Raw genomic sequence first — 19,200 nt, 5'->3', positions numbered from 1 at the left:
AGCGCCCTACAGGTAGACCACAGCTGCGATACAAGGACATCTGCAAGAGGGATCTGAAGGCCTTAGGAGTGGACCTCAACAAGTGGGAAACCCTGGCCTCTGAGCGGCCTGCTTGGAGGCAGGCTGTGCAGCATGGCCTTTCCCAGTTTGAAGAGACACTTGGCCAACAGTCTGAGGCTAAGAGGCAAAGAAGGAAGGCCCATAGCTAGGGAGACAGACCAGGGACAGACTGCACTTGCTCCTGGTGTGGAAGGGATTGTCACTCCCGGATTGGCCTTTTCAGCCACACTAGACGCTGTGCCAGAACCACCTTTCAGAGCGCGATACCATAGTCTTTCGAGACTGAAAGTTGCCAATATATATACAATATATAGGTGGAGGGCTAACTTTTGTCAGTAATTTTTCCTGAAGTCTCTTGAATGAGGGTGAAATTACTGTATGGTTTTATTCACGTTACTGTACTATCATCCTAAAACTTGATCAGCTCCTGGACATTGCTGTTAAAATGTAACAATATTACTGAAATCTTTTCAAGGTCGTTTGATGTAGTTGTGACTTAGCATGCAGAGTTCCCCCCCCCCCAACCACCTTCACTGCATCTTATCTCAAAACCTTTGAGCACACAAAAAAAGTCATACTGCAGGGAAGGAGAACCTGGTATGCTGCCACAATCTGATTATATATCAGATTTCAAAAATCCCTTAATTATTTGACTTCGCCTGTAAACTGCTTTGTGAAGTTTTTTTGTTGAAAAGCGCTATATAAATACAGCAGCAGGAGCAGTAGTAGTTGTAAATGATCCTTTGATAAAAATAATCCCAGTATTACCTGGGTATCGGTTTGATAGCCTGGGACCATAATGGTAGCATACTGTAGACAAGTGATAACTGCAATATGCAGTATGTAATTAAAAACTTAGTATTTTAAAAACAGTTGGGATCTTGCAGGGTGCTTAAATCTAAAAGGAACAAAATATAACTGTCAAAAAGCATTAATAGTAGAAAACAAAATACTTAATGTTTATATAGTGCTTTCTGAGTGTGCAAAGAACTTCAGATAGATTAAATTATTCTTACTTACAAGGCTTTTGATTTACAGCAATAGTGAGGCTGAGAGGCAGTGGCTTGTTTAAGGCCACCTTGTGAAAAGTCATGGCAAAGATTAGATTCAAACCAAGAAAGTCCTGATTTGCAGTTTAATCTCTGCCACTATTTTACACCTGTTCTCTTGCAAAAGCAAGATTCTGCATGCAAAGGCCTTTCTATGCAAAAATGTCAACCCAGGCAGACTTTGTGTTTGTGTTAAGTTCACAGTGGAGATAGCCACATGTCCCAGAACAAAGATGTAGGGAAAAGCAATGAAGTGGGATGGGGCCGATCCTTATCTGAGATGGGGAAATCAAGGCTTGTAATAGCCAATATTTTTTAAAAAAAGATTTATATCCTTTTCTTTGCCAGAGCTAATGTCCAGGGCAGCTTACAATTTCAAACTTTAAAAAAAAGCCACCACAATATATACAACAATAAAATAAAAACATTATAAGGGCATGTGACATCCATCCCCGGGGCAGTGCCCGAGGGCAGAGCTTCAACTGTAGGGGAACTGGAGCTGCCTGCCCGAAGGGGGCAACAAGGAAGATGCAGAGCTGAGAAAAGTGACTTGCACGCCCTATTTAATCTTGTCAAATTCTTGACTTTCATGTGGATATGTTACATCACGGTATCCTCTTTGTATATGTGTATAATAAAGTCTTACTCAGAATTCAAATCAGAGTCCTTGTTCCTTCACAAGTCTCTTTGGGGAATTAGCATGAAGTATGGCGGTGTCATAGTGAGCCACTCCTTACCGGCTTGAAGTGGAAAGTGCCCACCTGGGGTTCCACTGCAGACAGTGTGCTGCTCCCTTGAGTTTCTCTGGGTAGCTCTGGTGCAGCACGGGCCCCGATCCCTCCTGCCTGGGTACAATAGGTGGACCCCTGGTCTTGCCACTTCCTCCAAGGGGTCAGCGTAGATGCTCTCTTGGTGCCCCGAGTGGTTATTAGGGAACAAGCTGTCCCGCCTGTCCCTTTGATCCCGAGCTGCAAAGGGGTAGGGCTCCTGCCTTTTCCCTGTCTCCCGGGTGGTCAGACTGGCTCCTGTAGCCCCTTGCCAGGCAGCCGTCCCTGTTGGCTGCCAGGGGTCGAGCCTTTGTGGCTGCTCTCCACACTCCCTCCCCTCTGGTACCCGGGAGCCTTGGGAGGAACCCTCTGCTTCAGCAGCCAGGCTCCTTGTGAGCCCTGCCGCGTTCCTACCAGACCCCGCCCCTTCCTGGGTTTGGCTGGGCCCGAGATCTTGGGCCATCCAGGTCCCCAGCCGCCCGCGCCTGTCGTATTGTGAAGGAGTGGCGCAGCAGGGTGGCCACTTCCTCGGCCAGCTTCCCTTTCCGTGGGCGGTGGCACTGCCTCTGCCGGTTGCTCTGGGCCCAGCAGGGTCAGATGGAGCCACCTCCCCCGCCCCGCGGATTGCCCTGCAGCCCCCATGAGCGGTGGTGCCACCTCTGCTGGCTGCTCGGGGGCTAGCGGGGTCTGCTGGCTCCTGCTTCCCTGCCCCACAGCTCACCCTTTGCCTCCGGCTGCCCGGGGTCGCGGGGCTTCCTTGTTGCTGGCCGCATCCTCCCGGGTTCTTCCCACCACCGGGTAAGTCCCCGGGCGACAGGGCATACAGAGGCATAGGGGGGCAAACAGATGATCCATCACATACATCCAAGATGAAACAAATATTTTGAATAGACTTACTGGGATGGATAACAACAACAAATTGGTTTAAATAACATAGAAGGTGTTAAGAAGTGACAAGGTAAGTATTTAGCAAAACCCTATGGCAAGCAGTTCAGAACGAGAATTACCAATCCTCTCAAGTGGTTACAGCACATCCTCAACTGACACAAAGTGCCAACTGTCAGGTGCCACCTTACCTGATGGTGGAGACTTATCTCTAGGTAAGCTTCAGAGTCAATTGCCAGCTCTTTCCCTCACATTCACCTGCCAAGCCAAAAACGTTGAAGTTGCTGTAAGGCAGGGGTTGGCAACTTGTGCCCCCTGGTCCAGATCCATCCTTCTCAGACCTCAGCTTTGGAGGTGAGGCATGGCTCCTGCCAAGTTTGTTGCACATCAGATGAAGAATGTCCGCCTAGGGTCACAGTCTACGTGACCCTGTCCGCCTAGGGTCACAGTCTGCACAGCGAACTGGGTGGGAGCCATGCCTAACCTTCCAAACCAAGCTTAATGCAGCTGCTTCTGAGAGTTTGGCAATCCAGAAGTTTGGCGGTAGCTTGATGTCATCTCTGAATATCCGATCCCTTTTCCCAAAAAGGTTGCCAGTCTCTGCCCAAAGGTCTACACACAATATAGAAGATTGAGACTTTAAACTGAAAGCTCTTAAGGCTGTAGTTAGAATTAGAATTAATTAGAATGCAGAACAAAAGGTGCTTCACATCCCATAAGAGAATTGGACATGAATTAGGAAACTCCTGTAAAGTGTTTGTGACCCCTACTGATTGAGTGAGCATCACTTGTCTAAAAAAAAGTGGGTGGGGGTTTGAAGTTGTATTGTTAAGTGGAAAACACTAATCCATGGACAAAATGACATACACATACACATACTAATAGGTGCTTGAGAATTGAATTTAGAAAAGATGGATTTGGGCAGGTTCAGCTAACCAAACTTTAAAAATTGAGCCAAAGTATATATTTTCTATCAAAAACTGGAGTAGTGGCATTCAGGCATCACACTTTTATTCAATTTCTTTTCAAATCACTTCCTTTTTATTACTACATTGCTGAAGGAATATATTTTCCAAATCCACAAAATTAGCATTGTGCACCTGCCTTTCAGCTGTGTGAAGTCAACACTTTCAGCCATACTGTCATAAACCTTCAATTTAATAAGCTCCAAACTTGCTTCATCTCCTTACTGAAAAAGAAACAAGCGTGGGTATCTGCTGCTATTTCCAAACCATTTATTTCTGTGAACTTGTCCAAAACATTAGCCTGTTTCATTGCCCTTCTCCACGGTGCCTCTGCAATTGACCTGTGGCCGCTTGCTGTGTCCAGGAGCCTAGATTGTTGCCATGTATCTACTAAAATAAGTGGTTTTCAAAGTGTCTTCCAAGAAACTAGCTTTCCTTAGAAGCTGAACAATCCCAGTGTTGCATATACACAATAGGGACCAAATGTGTACACCCGTGAACTGGGCAAAAATGGGTTAATATGGAGATGAGCAAAGCTAGAAGGCCACCAGAAAACAGACTTGTCCATCATTACTGATATTCCCTTGCATCTGCAGGGTAGCTCTGGAAATGTTTTAGGAAACACTTTCAATTTGCAGGCAGCAAAGGCAAGATGCCTGGCTGATGTGAGAGTGCAGCCTAGAATGCAGTCCAGTATTGGCAACTTTTTTCTGCATACAGAGTCCAGGGGTGGGGTCCAAAGATTCACGTTCAAGAAGCTGTGAGGCACATAAACACAGTCCATCTCTTTCCTTCTTTTCTTCCACAACCATAGAGAAAGAGAAGGTCCAGAGACTCTGTAGCAGGGTGTAAAACATAAGGCCTACATGTGTGTGCTTGTTTGTTTATTTATTTTTCACATTTTTATACTGCCCTTCCTCCAAAGAGCTCAGGGCGGTGTACACAGCTGCTCCCCTCCTTTTGTCCTGGCAACAACCCTGTGAGGTAGGTGAGGTTGAGAGAAAGTGACTGGTATCTGGCTCCTGTGCTGATTGGCCTCTCCCAGCACCTCTGAACTGTGAAATGACACATCTGCTGATGCAGTTCTGCTGCACTGATGAAAAGGCCATGCTGGGAGACTCAAATTATCATGTGGGCCTCCCTTTCAGCAATGCTGCTTCTGCTTATGCATCATTTTGCAGCTCTTCCATTGCTCAGGTGTCACTGCTAAAAGGGCGGCCTGCATGATAATTGGGCTCTCCCAGCACCATCCTTTTTGTAGCACCACATCTGCCAAGGCATCACTTTGCAGAGCTCCTCTCAGCTGCTGAGCTGCAAAGCGACCCCTTAGCAGAAGCAGCACTTCTGGTGACCCACATGATAATCCCAGACTGGATGATTTCAGGTGGTTGGCTGGATCCCCTGCCACAGGTTATAAGTTCCTGTCTCCTGATGTAGCCCAACATTCTCTTCAGCTCAAGTGGTTCTTCAGCTGGTGAGAACCACCATGTGGGAGAGGTTCACTGGGGTACAACATTTAAAACCACTTGTTTAATATATTGAGTACATTCCTTTGGGCACACAGATCTCTCTTCATTTTACTGAAGTGAATGAGGAAGTCTGTGTGTATAGGAAGCTGCCTTGTACAGAGTCAGACCATTGATCCATCTACTTCAGTTTTGTCTATGCTTACTTGCAGTGGTTTCTGGGCTTCATATACAGATGTTTCCCACTCTTACTAGGGATTGAACTTGGAAGCAAAAATGTGTTTCTGTATGCAAATATGTGCTCTACCACTGAGCTACAGCCCTCCCCAACCTTTTGTGGAACCCCTAGTGTGCACTGAACATGTTTAGGCAAACTCCCTTTTCCTCCAATCCAGTGACTGTTTCTTTATTAGTAGATGGAAAATATCACCTTTGTGATGAAAGTATACGAACAAGAAGGCTATGTGCCTGAGATCGCAATCCTATACTTGTCTACTCAGAAGTAAGTCCCATTATCTTCAGTGAGGCTTATTCTCAGGAAAGTATGCATAGGAATGTAACCTGAATAAGATACGGAATGCTATTTGGCTTAATTTTTTAGATTTTTTTTGGTAGAATTATCTTGTCTTCCATCTGCCCTTCAATTCATAGTTATAGGGCACAATTATAGTGGCATTGTTATTTCATCATGTTAAGGTTACCTGAGCTGTGCATTCAGTACTTGAGTGCTGTGTTCTTACAAATTGATATGGACAGTCATAATTTGTCATTCCTGCAGTTGGATGCTCTAACCTGGTGAGAACAAAATAATGTGATTGACTCAACAGAGAGGCTGACAGGCGGGTGGGTGGTATATGCAAGCACACAGTGATCATGACAGTGACAGATTCATAAAGAAGCCCACATTGTAAATGTACTTTCTCTGTCTCATTACTACCATTAATAATATATTCTTTAAGTGCACGGTCGTACTCTCAAAATTCCATTTAAAATATGCCAAGCATTTTCAAAAGTAGCATAGAAAATAGAAGACTCAAACTAATAGTTGCTGTGGTAGTGATGCACTTAAGACTCTGTGTGCTTGAGGAAAAAACTATATGTCTAGTTTGTTGTCATACTTTAATGTGGTACTCTCCAGAGCGACCTGAAACACTGGAGGTTGTTTTGCATCTTTTTATAATATGAATTGCATAACAATAGAAAGCAGACACACCTTACCAATTTTGTAACCTAATCATTCCTTATTCTTCTAAAATACTGCCTCAGGGCAGTACTTGTCTGGTTAACTTTAGGAGCAACTTAAGAAGAATAAATACAGTATTACTTGATCAACAATTGAATTATCTAAACTGTTGAAAGCAGCACTTGATGTTTTTCTTGGGAAATCATATAGGTGTAGGAGTGTCTACATTAGCGACTTACAATTTTTTTAAATTTCACAGCGCACTGATAAGGTGCTAAAATTGTCAAGGCATACCATCGGTTTTTTGACAGCTGATGAAGCATACTGCATTGCTGGCAGAGGGCTCACATCACCTAATGGCACTACTAATAAATTAGGTAAAAAGGTACAAGTTTCCCTGCACAATCATGTCCGACTCTAGGGGGTGGTGCTCATCTCCATCTCACTAATAAATTACCCGCCCCCAAATTCCAACTGAACCACCAGTGTGCCATGGCATAGCAGTTGAAAATTGCTGGTCTAGATAGTTAAAGGGAATACGTTAAACAGAATTCTGCCATTGTAACCCACAAGCATTCTAAATGCAAATAAAATCCAAACTGAAATGTGGCATGAAGCATCTATGTGTTGGGTGCCATGTGAGCTGAAGTACATGTGAGTTTGCAAATTTCAGAACATTCTTGTTTACTTCCTAAAGAATGTAGATATTCTACCTGTTACTTAGTATTTCTGGATTATTTTGCCCTACTGTATTTGGTTACTGTGAGGCCTTCTTTTTGTCCATTGGCCACTGGTGTTTGACACAGTACAGCAGCAATTTTCAACCTTTTTCATCTCATAGCACACAATTTTAGTGCCTTGTCAAGGATCACCATCAGTTTTTTGACAATTGACAAGGCATACCACACTAACAGCAGGGTTTCACATCCCCCAGAGGCCTTACTAACAAATGATCCTCCCTCAAAGTCCTGTGGCACACCTGCAGACCATTCGTGGCACAAGGTTGAAAATGGCTGCAGTACAGTCTTGTTGTCAGTGTAGTAAACCCAAAATCTATCCCAACTAGCTGAGGGTTCTGTATCTCTGTATTTCTCCTTGAATCTAGGACACCAACCCGCAGTGGAGATAATTTCTGTGTATTTATAGTTTGCATTCTGAAGCATTTGTGTTATTTTCTATAAGACTGTGTCTTTTCAAATTCCTTGGGAGCGCAAAGTAATGTTGGCTCTCCATTGAATCTGTCTCTTCAGTAATGCTGCCCATGGGACATCAGAACTTGGAAATCCCTAGGTTGAGAAGTCTTTGTTTACCTTGTCTGTCCTAGTGCATTTTGTTTTTGTACAGTTGTTTTTGTACAGTTTTGTGCTTTACAAAAGTCTTATTCTTTGGGGATGATTACAATTGCTCCCTAATCAGCTGTGGGGAGAGGTCACACGGCTGAGCCACAATTCTAGAGTCACAATCATACATTATGCACACTTATCTGGGAGTAAGTCCCATTGATTTCAATGAGACATAGTTCTGAGTAGACATGGATTGTGCTGTCAGCGAAATAATCAGCTCTGCCAAGGCCTTTCTAATTTGGAAGGGTGGGATGGGGACGACAAGCCTGTCTCCGATCTTAATGGAGAAGGGGCTGAATACTCATAAGCAGTTATCTCTTTTTTCAGATAACTATGCTTTTAAACAACCCCAAAGTTAACTATTTCAGAAGTTTTTGTGTCACAAAAATAATTCATTATATCTTGGCATTCTAATTTTGCTTATAACTGTCTTATGTCCATGTATAAGCAAAATTAGAATGCCAAATTGGGACGATATTGCTGATAATTGCCAAAACAGAAACAGAAATTGCCTCCAAATACACGTGAAAAACATGGAAGCCTCTGCCACACTAGTTTTTCACGTGTATTTGGAGGCAATTTCTGTTTCTGTTTTGGCAATTATCAGCAATATCTTCCCAATTTGCGTTCAGATGTATTTCAAATTACAGTGACATATACTGTGCTCTCTCTGCTCTGTACCATGAACTTAAAGTAATCTTGCTGCTGGCCTGCTTCACTCATCAGTCTGCACCTGCATTTTCTGCAGACATCCTTTACTTTTTAACTTGATGGGAATGATCATCATAATGATGCCACCCTTGACACACCTTTGAGAGAGTTGTTTAAGAACCTTGCTCTGAATTTTCCCCTTCAGACGTAAGCCACCAAGTGTTTATCAGAGGGAAGTAATTAAAAATAAAACTAAAAATATATGTTGCTTTTCTTCATGCTATATATTCCAGTGTTCAAAATAACTATGAGAGCAAGCATCTGTGCTGAGAACTATGTCGCTATTTATTTTGTATAATAGAATCCCTCCCACTTCTACTTATGCTTCTTCTACTTTTGCTACTTCCCACTTTTGTTTTGCTAAGAACAAAAAGAGTAACCCTATTGTAAACCCAGTGGCTAAAATGGCCAGCAGTTCTAACTAGGATCCTTTTTAAAATTCTGGATATTGTGGAGTGCATCCCCCATTGAGGTGCACCTAGAATAAAGAAATAGAATGAAGTTCATTATTTATATAGCTCCATCAGTGTGCATGGCACTTTACAACAGAAAAGAAAGCAGGTCCTTGCTGTGAGGGACTCAGTCTTTGTTGCATCTCACTACAAGAGACACAACAAAGGAAGAGAAGGGGAGTGGTGCAAGGAAAGTATATGCAGTTGTTTCAGGTACGTGTACTTAGGCTTACTTGCTATATGGTAGATGGACTGATGGCTCAATCCTATGGGGGCTAGCTGGCAGCAGAATGCACATTCTGCTGCTGGAGATTGTCATAAAATATGCTTTGGCAGCCTGCCAAATAGTGTGCTGCAAGTGCTGTCTGGAAGATGGGAACCTTCCTGCATGCTCCAGCTGATCCCTGCCTGCCCGCTGAAGTTGGTAAGATGGTGCGGAAGGCAGGAAGGACAGGAAGGGGTAGAATGGGGGCAAGGAGGGGGTGGAATGGGGGCAGGAAGGCTGTAGGAGGGGATGAATCTGGCGGTGATCGTTCATGCCAGATTCCCTCTTTTCTGCAGACGCCCTGTCCTATTTCTCTCCTCAGACTTCTAGCAAAACCGCTAGTGCAGGTCTGAGGAGACCCATTGCAGAGTGGGAGGCTTATAAAGGGCAAAGTGCGTGCAAAAGTACAGTACAAATACAGTACAGTATTTGTCCTGATCTGGCCGACAAACAGATGCCCAGAAGGTGAAGTACAGTTGTAGAACACTGAAGGGTTTCAAGCAAGCTCTGTTCTCTGACAAGGGCCAGAAGAAGAATGGAGTCTCCAGGCCCAAATTACTCCTCCCATGTGATCTCTGCCTGCACATGCAACTGGTTTATGATCTCAGCACTAACCTAGCAGTGAAAAGGTAGACTTTCTGGAGACAGTGAACAAAATACAGGTCATTCGATACAGAATTCCAGTCCCATACAAATGTCTTTATTTTGGGTTGCATCCTAACTTTCTCTTCTGTGAAGGGAAGGTGCAAGGTGGAGCAGATTGATAATTGTTGATCTCCCAATAAACCCCAAAACCAGTGTACCCCACAGGTCCTTGGATTCTTCTGATAATCTAGATCAGGGGTGCTCATACTTTTTTGGCTCGAGAGCTACTTTGAAACCCAGCAAGGCCCGGAGATCTACCAGAGTTTTTTTTACAATGTTCGCGCCATCATAACATATAACATTTATGTGTACAATGTATGTTGGTGTACCTTGAGCCCCACTGAGTATAACAGGACTTACTCCTGAGTAGACATGCCTAGGATTAGGCTGTGAGGCTGCAATCCTAGCCACACTTACCTGGGAGTAAGCCCCATTGAGTACAATGGGCCTTACTCCCGGCGTTTCCTCCCAGAGGCACCTGAAAGGGGGGGGTCGGCACTCCGGGATCTACTCATTTTGCCTCGCGATCTACTGGTAGATCGCGATCCACCTATTGAGCACCCCTGATCTAGATAATATTTTAGGGGCATAGAGGGCTATCTGATGGGGGGAGTTTGCTTCTGTGTGTGTCCTTTCATGGGTACCCCTTGGAAATATGTCCATTATTTTATTGAAATATTCATACCTTGTTTACTAACAATCAGGACGTTAACCAATATGTCATGGTGTGGGGATTCCATGCCTGGATTACTCATGATACCTTTCCTGGCAGTTGATATAGGAAACAATACGAGTGATTGGGGAAAGGTATTTACCACTCCAGCCCCCTCAGGTTTCCAAGTGCTGCTTTGCTGCTGATTCTCTGGGCCACAGAAACAGCTGCCCAGGCAGCCACATTTTGGAGTTTTCAAGGACAAGGCTTCCTCGCCTAGGCTGCCACTGAAGTCTCTTGCAACTCCCCCAGCATGCCACTGCCACAAGTAAATCAGCTTTCAGTGTGTCAAATGGGCTGTATTCGTTGTCTTTCACTCTCTCTTCCCCATCTCCAGCTACTGTGCAGCAAGGTTTTCAGGGACTTTCCATATTGAAAGAAGGAAAGTGATACTGGCCCTTAGCCTCACAGCCCTGCTTGTAAACAATGTGTTAATCTGCAGTTATGTTTTATATTGTGATTAGAGGATGTGGCTGTTGGGGGGGGGGAATCTGAGCCAGGGAGTTTCATTTATTAGCAAGATGGAAGGAAGGGCTTTGGATAAACAAATGTAATCAATGTATTCTAATTTATAAAAATGTATGGCAGTTATCAAGGATAATACTGAAGAAGCTGAGATTATATACATTGTTTGAGTTATTGGATGTAATTCCCATTCTGTGTTTCTGTAACTTTTTTAAAAACTAAGGATATTGCCAACCTTTGTATCAACAGGATTGTTATGTTAATGGGCAGTACTGTACAGCCCTTTGCATTTGTAAACAATAGCCATACTTTTTAGTGGGAAACAGTTGTACTGTGGTGAGTGGCAGGGCACACTATGATGCCTATTCCTGTCTTCATTCTGAGAAAACCAAAATTGCTTTGGGCTGCAGGCCAGGCTTGTCAGCTGCAGCTTTTATGGTGCTTCTGTAAGGATGGGGCAAAATGAGCTGCTGCCAGGCTACAGAGCAAGTAATAATAACGCTTGGATTAAAACTGTGTGTTCCTCATAAATGAAATATTAAAGATGCTTGGGTGAGCATAATTTTAAATTGGGAAGTATTTGCACGTTTATTGCATACATCATTTCATTTTAGCCCTCTTGATGTCTTCAAGAGCAAGGAGAATAGTTAGTTAAACAGCTTGGATTAGCAGTGTTTTCACTATAGCTTTAGTCATGCAGATTTGATTTTTTTTTGGGGGGGGGTGAAGCGACAAAGCTTATTGTGATACAATGTTGGAAATTTGTATCTAGATTGGAGTTATGGGTTTAATTCTTCCATGTGACCTTTAAACCATCTGTTAAAATTGCACCTTCTTTTTCCCTTTGAAAGTGAGCGCTTGTCTTTGGACCAAGAAAAATGAAGCAGATTACTTATTGGTAACTATGGGTGATCATATACAGCCCAATCTTATCCACACTTTCCTGGGAGTAAGCCCCATAGACTGTAATGGGACTTACTTCTCAGTAGATATGCATAGGATTGGGATGATAGACTCATATCCCCTTTCAACCTTTCCATTGGTTTTTAAAAACTCTGTTACATGATCGCATTTGCAGGTGAAATGCATAGGAAGATGAAAAGTTTATATGGTATACTTAAATACTGCTATCCAGTTCCTCCATGGAGGCATCACAATGTGTATTTTCAAACTCTGGTTTATTTTTCTTCCCTTTCTGTTGCTGCTTACTTTAGTAAACATCTTTTAAAACTTAACAAAACCAGGTGGTCTCAGGCATAGCTTTGAAGCTGTGGCACATATAGCAATGTATGCTTAATATAAGAAATAGTGCAGAAGACAGCATCTGTACTAAGTTTATACAGTGGCTTTGTTGTAGAAAGAGGGGTTTTAGTGAGAATATAAGACATTTTCTCAGGTGCCATGTGACTTATACCTGGTCCTTGGGATTTATGGTACCTATTTCCTATTGCCTGTGCAACTGGGTTACAGGTCAGAAAAGAGAACTGCAGAACTTTAAGCCAGGCAACAGATATTGTTGGCTAGAATACCCCTGAGTTTTGGAGTCGGATTGAGGAGAACTAGTTCAATTCTACATAGTTTCAAGATCAACTTCCAATCTGGTTAGTTTACCACTGAAAGAAATCACTATGCTGATTTTATGCCTGTTTTTTGCTTCCTGGTCTCTCTACCCTTTTCAACCTAGCAATACCCTGCTTTTTCCTCAGTCACATGAATTCTAATCACAGCTCCTCCCTTGAACTTTCTCTCTGCTATTTAGATAAAGTCTTCCAGGTTACTAGACCTGAACCATGCAAGGATGCAAGCATAGCTTGATCTGCATTCAGCGTTTCTCAACATTTGTCCTCCACTGTACCACTTCACATGGTCCACCTATTTGAAGTACAACCGTACATTTGAAGTACAAGACATCATCACCAGTTACTTCTGGGTTGGGAGGCCAGGTGTGTCATGAGAAACAACAGTAAGAGGCTCAGGGTAGACGGGATGACTTTTTTGAGCACGGAAAAGCATGCTTTGTAGTTTTGAACATCCTACTGCTGTTTGTTGCATCACGTTCTTGGTCTCGCTGCTAGGCAGCAGGTGTCCTGGGGTCCTGCGAGTACCACCAGACAACACCTCAAGTACCACTAGTGGTACCCATACCATTCCCATTGGTTGAGAAACACTGCTATAACTGATTTCAAAGGCTGCCTCGCAGGGTGAAGTGGCAAAGTTGTTACTTTGGGCAAGAAGACATGCAAAATAAGCCATTGTGTACATAAACAGGAGATGCAACATACATGTAAAATGCCATTTTCTTTTTTAAAGTCATGCTTTTGGAAGACTGCTTATTGCTTCAGAAACAGTTATTGTCAAGGGTGCAGTCAGTAGAGCATAGCTAGAATTCATTTAGTGTATATCTATTTTTTGATGAACATTTTATATAATTGGCTGTCTCTGGAGTTCATGTGGAGGCCAGTTTTGTTGCATCTCTGACATGATATGCATATGTTTAGAGATTCACCTGGTTCTGGTTGGAGTAGGATTTGCATGTATTATACATGTATTATGCATGCAGACCTACTGGAGCTAGCTTGGTAATGTCTTTTTTAACACTGAAAGAGAAATTAATCCACCTACATCAACCTGCACTGTCAGCCACTTCCATGATTGGAGAACTTGCTTTCCCCCTCATTTGCCCCCATTCTGTCAGCACCTGCTGATTGTAGGGTCTTATGCAAGCTATCTTTGCTGATACAGAAAATACATTGGATAGAAAATGAAAGGTGTCAAGAAGTTTTACTACTAAGTGACAACTAGAATCTACGTGCATAATTTTTTGTTTAGCTCATATCTAGCACGTGGCTCTCTGGTTATCTTGGTAAAGAATTTTAGTATGTGTGTGAAACAGGTGCATGTGAAAGCAAAAGCCTCTTTAGGATCTTGTAGTCAGTAGTTCTGCAGGATCATATGTTTTGGTCAGGAGGATAAAGCTGTTGGCCTTGGCTGAGAGGAGCTTGCATTCAGTCTCCAGTTTGACAATATTGCTAGGTGACTTTTGGATATGCTGGATGAAGATGTTGAGCATATCTACTTTCTGGGATCTCCTTGAAGAGAATCCTCTCCCTAATGTCTCCCACCACACAAACAAAATGCAGCTCTTGCAGAGGCCTCCAAACTGAAAAGAAATGAGATTTCCTTAAGTTTCAGAATAATTTAAAATACCATTCAAACAAGGCATTGGTGTATGCTTTTGCCTCCAGATTGTGGTTACTGCTTCCTGTCCAGAGTCTCTTGGATATGGTGAGCGATAAATCTAAATAAGCTTTCTCAGCAACATTCTAGTTACCAGAAATGTTAAGAAAAAGCATACCATTCATAGCAAAACCTTACAGTGTAACAGGAAAGTGTTTTCAGAGACTGTATTTCTAAGATTCAAAATTGGGAATTTCACATCATTCTTTGCTCTTTCCTGCAATGAAAACTATTTTTATCCAAGCTGAAAACTGTGCCATGTGGCTCTAAGAATTGCTTCTTCTAAGTTTGTTTCCCAAAATGCAGGCAGGTGATCAGCTGACCTTAAGTGCACTTCAGCTTTTCATTCAGTGAGCACCTGCTGTGGAGTCTGTGCCACTCGTTCCCTTCTCCACCTGAGAACCTGAGGATGGACAGACTTTCCTCTGAAATCTTTGTAGCTTTTCAATAGGATGTTTCTTCAACCTTGCCTTTTAACCACAAATCAACAAAATTCATGTTTTATATTGTTGACTCTTTCCCAGTTCTATCTTACTATTGAGGAAAGGGAGCTAAAATTAATTGCATTCCTAAATATCAAAAGTGCTGAACTGATGAGGTATAAATTGGTTTCTGGTCATGGAATGGTTTGTACTGGTGATTTGCTGCTGATGAAAGGATCAAAATTTACTTGTAAACACTGAAACATAGCATTTTTGGAGCATATGATATACTGCAGTTGCCAGTGTCCTCTAGTACTACACAAGCTTCATTTTTGTGACATATAGGACAGATTTATTGCAGCTGGGCCTGCAAAATGATTGTATTTTTTTGTTCTTCTCTTTCTCCCCATGCTCCCACCCCAAAATACTAGAGCTCCAAACGAGAGTGGAAGCCTCTGGAGGATCGCAGCTGCACAGATATCCCATGGCTGCTGCTATTCATTCTCTTTTGCATTGGAATGGTAAGTTATCACAGAGCAACTATAAAAGGGCATCTGTTCAAGCCTTTTTAAAAAGAAATTGAATGACTTTTTAACTCATCAGAAAATTAAGAGGTGTGGGGTTTGGTGCATGTTTTGCTAAGTAGCAGTGATGTAATGCTAATTTGACTGATTCCAGTGTATCTGTGAGATAATCAGTGTGTCTTGTGTAGGTGGGGCTTCCACACTGGGCCAGATGTTATTGCTGTTGTGCCACCTGCAGCTGGTCAGCCAGCCAGCTGACCCTTCTCCCCCCTCCCACAAGGTAGTAACTGCTGTAGAGGAGGATTTGTGCTGCATGTCCTGTGTCTGTTTTAATTTAACAAAGGTTCCCCAGCGGCTATGTAGCATTGACCCTCTTTCTGCTGTCTTTTTGTGTTTTCTGGAATTTTAAGGCATTTGTACAATTTAAGTTCACTTACATTTTCCTCAAGGAGAAGGAGGTAGAGAATCAAGTCATCATAGTGCCTTGTTTTGACTTTCAGAACATTAAATGATCACAGAATTTCATTACTTGCTAAGTGTCCAAGTTTTGCTAGACTAGGACCAGTGATACATAGACATTATTGGAATGTATTCAGTGATGATAGCTAAGAAGGTGGAAGACAGCAATGGCAATCAGTTTGCATTGAACCCATTCTGGAACATTTGTTTTCTTTTGTATGCTGGTTTTGATGTTGCAGGTAAACTCATCAGCCATTGAGGAAGGACTGCTATAATAACCCAGATAAAGGCAGGCAAGCAGAATAATTGTCCACATTAGCAAAAGGCAAACAGTGTTCTTGATAATTACGTCTTTGGAGCCCTTCTTCATCTTCAGGTTCTTTTTCACAATGGGATATTTAAAGTATCTTTCTAGTATCTCCCACAAACTTTTGAACTTCAATAATAACTAGCAGTGTCTCTCAAGTTGCTGTTATGGAAGCCATTAGCAGCTCTGATTTGTTTTATGGTGCTGGCAACATCCACTTCACCAATGAGGAATTTACAACTCTCCCTACCCACTCAGTTACCCCTCCTGGGTAGATTTTATAAGCCAGGCAAAGGTCAAGCAGGTAAGCAGACATACTCAAAGGATCCTGTTGACATCCTCTTGTTATACAAGCTGAGAAGAATCTAAAACAAGAGGACTAACAGATGCCATGGAAACACCAGTAAAAATAGTCTATGTGAGGTCAAAGTCATGGAGGATACAAGGGATTTTATTCATGATAATTGTTTCCTAGCCAGTTTGTCACAAAGAGCAAGTATCTAGTCCTCCTTATTCTTCTGAGGGGCCAGATGGAGCACACGCCACACAATATGAAATAGCTCATCTGGATGATGCTCTGTAGATGCAATAGTGGCAGAGAAGAAAGACTACTTTGCTACCGTCAATGGCACGTAATAGGCTGTAACGTTCTTAATCATAATAATATGACCTTTGATTGGTGTTTGGGCATACTTGTCATGAGTATTCTGCCACCATTGCTCAGGACATCTATTCAATTATTCCATTGCATGTAGCTCTTTGGTAAACCAGAGAGCTGCCTTTATTCTGTGAAGAGGCAGAGATTGCTCAGGGGCAATCTTATCCATGGCCCTAGTCATTTTCTCATTCCGAAGGTTTGCCAGAGCTTCTGATGAGTTGTCAGCCCTGGCAGTAGGGAAATCTCCTAGGGCCCTAAGGAAGCCATTTGAATCCATCAGTTTCCAGGGTGAATCAAACAATTTGGTCTTCTGCATCTGCGAACATTATTATCAGGAGGAGGACGTTAAAAAGAGCTGTAACTGTAATATAGTTTGCCATTGAATTTTTTTTGATCCCATCTTTTTTCTCCCAGGGTCTTATTTGTGGCTTTTCGATAGCTACTGGAGCAGCTGCAAGATTGGTTTCAGGATATGACAGTTACGGAAATATCTGTGGACAGAAGAATGTAAAAGTAGAGGGAATACAGAACAGTGGTTTAGACCTCACAGGAAAGAAGTGAGTATGTAATCCAAGTGCTGTTGTTTCAATAGTTGAGGAAATATAGTTTTCATTTGGCTGTGAATAAAAAGGATTTGATTGAGAAGACTGAAGAATTTCTTGCCACATGTTACTGTGTTATATCAGATGATCTCTCTTCTGAATGATTCCTTTGAAAGGATTCATCTGAGAACATGTGTGACCTGCTTGCATTTCTTTGAGTTGTGTGCTCTAAAGTTTAAAATTAGACTTCCTAACTTGCTTCTGTGTGATAGAAGTTGATTAATTGAGGAATATTCGGACTGCCTAGTACCTCTTCAGGGTTGCTTGTGCTATCTGCAAAATGATGCCACTTCTGTTTAGCTGTAGCAGACTACTCTATTAGAGTGCATCTACGATACACACTTGTATTAGTGTTTATATCATTTTAACTGTCATGGCTTGCCCCAGATATTCCTGGGTATTGTTTGTGAAAGTGCTGAGAATTCTGTGTTCCTCACATAACTACAGCTCCCAGGGATAGTAAGTGGCCATTAAACCAGCTTGAATTTGTAGTGTAGATGTGTCTTGATACTTTGGCATTACAAATTTGTAGGTTTATAGTTCCAGGCACATATGATGCAAGGCCAGATTTTATGCATCACAGGCATATTTAAATTGGTCTTGAGTGTCTCAGTAGTGAGTGGGACCCTGGGGAGAATATTTAAGTATGACTTAAGTCCTTTGCCAATATGAAAGATGACTACTCAAAAATCAAACCCTGGAGATGCTGTAAAGGAATACAGTAGTGATAAATATTGTTGGCCATATGGACATACTGTTGATTGAATGTCAAAGGGGGAACCATCAACCAGAGATTTTCCCTTTAGTCTTATAATACTGCAGATGCGGTTTGCCGGCTAGTCTGAAGTTCACCAAAAGGAAAAGATGAAGTGAGGAGCACCAAAACAATGAGTAATAGGAGGCAAAACTAAAAGGTGCAAATCTGATACAGTCAGGTCTCATCATACACCCACTATACTTGCACAAATTCACGTACTGCATATGTGCTTAGCAATGAGAGAGAGACAGCAGTTTAGATAGTGAGGCCAATTTCACTCACCAAGTATGTGCCCTGGAGTGTGTGAGAGAAGGGAAAATAAATCTTCTGTTCCCTCAGTCATCTCGGTTCCCATGTGTAGTGTAGTTCTCATAGTGTGGGTTTAGTTTTTAAAGAGACAGTACAGGTCTAGCCTATTTATACAAAGATTTTTTATACATAGATTTGACTCAACACAAATGGCCACTGCAAATGAGAAGGAATGTGCTGATCCCTGGAGAAGGGGAAAAATGCACCCCTTTAAAATAACAGTTTAAAAAACTGAAACAAGAGCCTCCTTAATGGGAGAGAGAGAGAGAGAGAGAGAGAGAGAGATAGAGAGGGGGCAGCTGGCTGACAATCCATCAATCTTCTCTCCAGCAGACCCCTCCCTTCCCCCTGAGCACTTGAAAGAAACCTGATCACTTTGCATTGGTGAAGGGAGGGACTGAGTGAAGCAGATGACTGATTGATGGATTGCCTTCTTAATGACTCTTATCTTAGAGTCAAAAGGTCAGTAAGGCTGTTTTTCAATCACTGGAGCAAAGAAACTTTATTTTTAAAATTGATTTGTTATAGTGCATTTTTTTGCCATCCACTTGAGTGCTTGGTAGGAACCCATATGAATAATTAGTCTCAACCTGTACATATTTTCAGATTTAACCAATTTCTGCCCAACCCACAGGTATACACATTTGTTCCCTGTTTATATGCAATGTTGGGCACAAATGGTTTAAGATTGTTTCAACTGTTAGAGTTGCAACCCTTTGTCTGGTAAAGAGTTGTATGGAACCTTGGATGAGCAGGCACACAAAACAGCATACACCAGCAGAGTTCTTTGAATGCAGTGGTTATATTGCAGAGCAAGGGTTATCACAGGTAGAGTAATCAGTAAACAGTCCTAGTCAGCACAATGAGCAGTCAGTCCATAAACAACAAATCCAAATCAGTTTTCCAAGATACACAGTCAAAGTTCATTCCATGGTCAGTAACAACATGTATATACTC

At 42.4% G+C, this 19,200-nt stretch overlaps 1 protein-coding gene across 3 annotated transcripts in view; it reads left to right on the top strand.

Annotated features, from left to right (window-relative positions):
* Positions 1–19,200, top strand: part of SLC44A1 (solute carrier family 44 member 1) — a 113,596-nt gene that overhangs the window by 10,924 nt on the left and 83,472 nt on the right. For 2 of the 3 annotated variants that reach the window (XM_066615172.1, XM_066615171.1), the window contains exons 2-3: positions 15,059–15,148; positions 16,990–17,132. In XM_066615172.1, the coding sequence (XP_066471269.1) occupies positions 15,059–15,148; positions 16,990–17,132 (233 nt within the window). Of the gene's footprint in view, positions 1–15,058; positions 15,149–15,406; positions 15,432–16,989; positions 17,133–19,200 lie in introns of those variants that run through there. The other variant, XM_066615174.1, reaches the window with a different exon arrangement.

The sequence above is a fragment of the Tiliqua scincoides genome, chromosome 2 (assembly GCF_035046505.1).
Source record: "Tiliqua scincoides isolate rTilSci1 chromosome 2, rTilSci1.hap2, whole genome shotgun sequence".
NCBI lineage: Eukaryota > Metazoa > Chordata > Lepidosauria > Squamata > Scincidae > Tiliqua > Tiliqua scincoides.
Note: the sequence above shows the minus strand (reverse complement) of the source record. Positions and strands in the feature narration are given on the sequence as shown.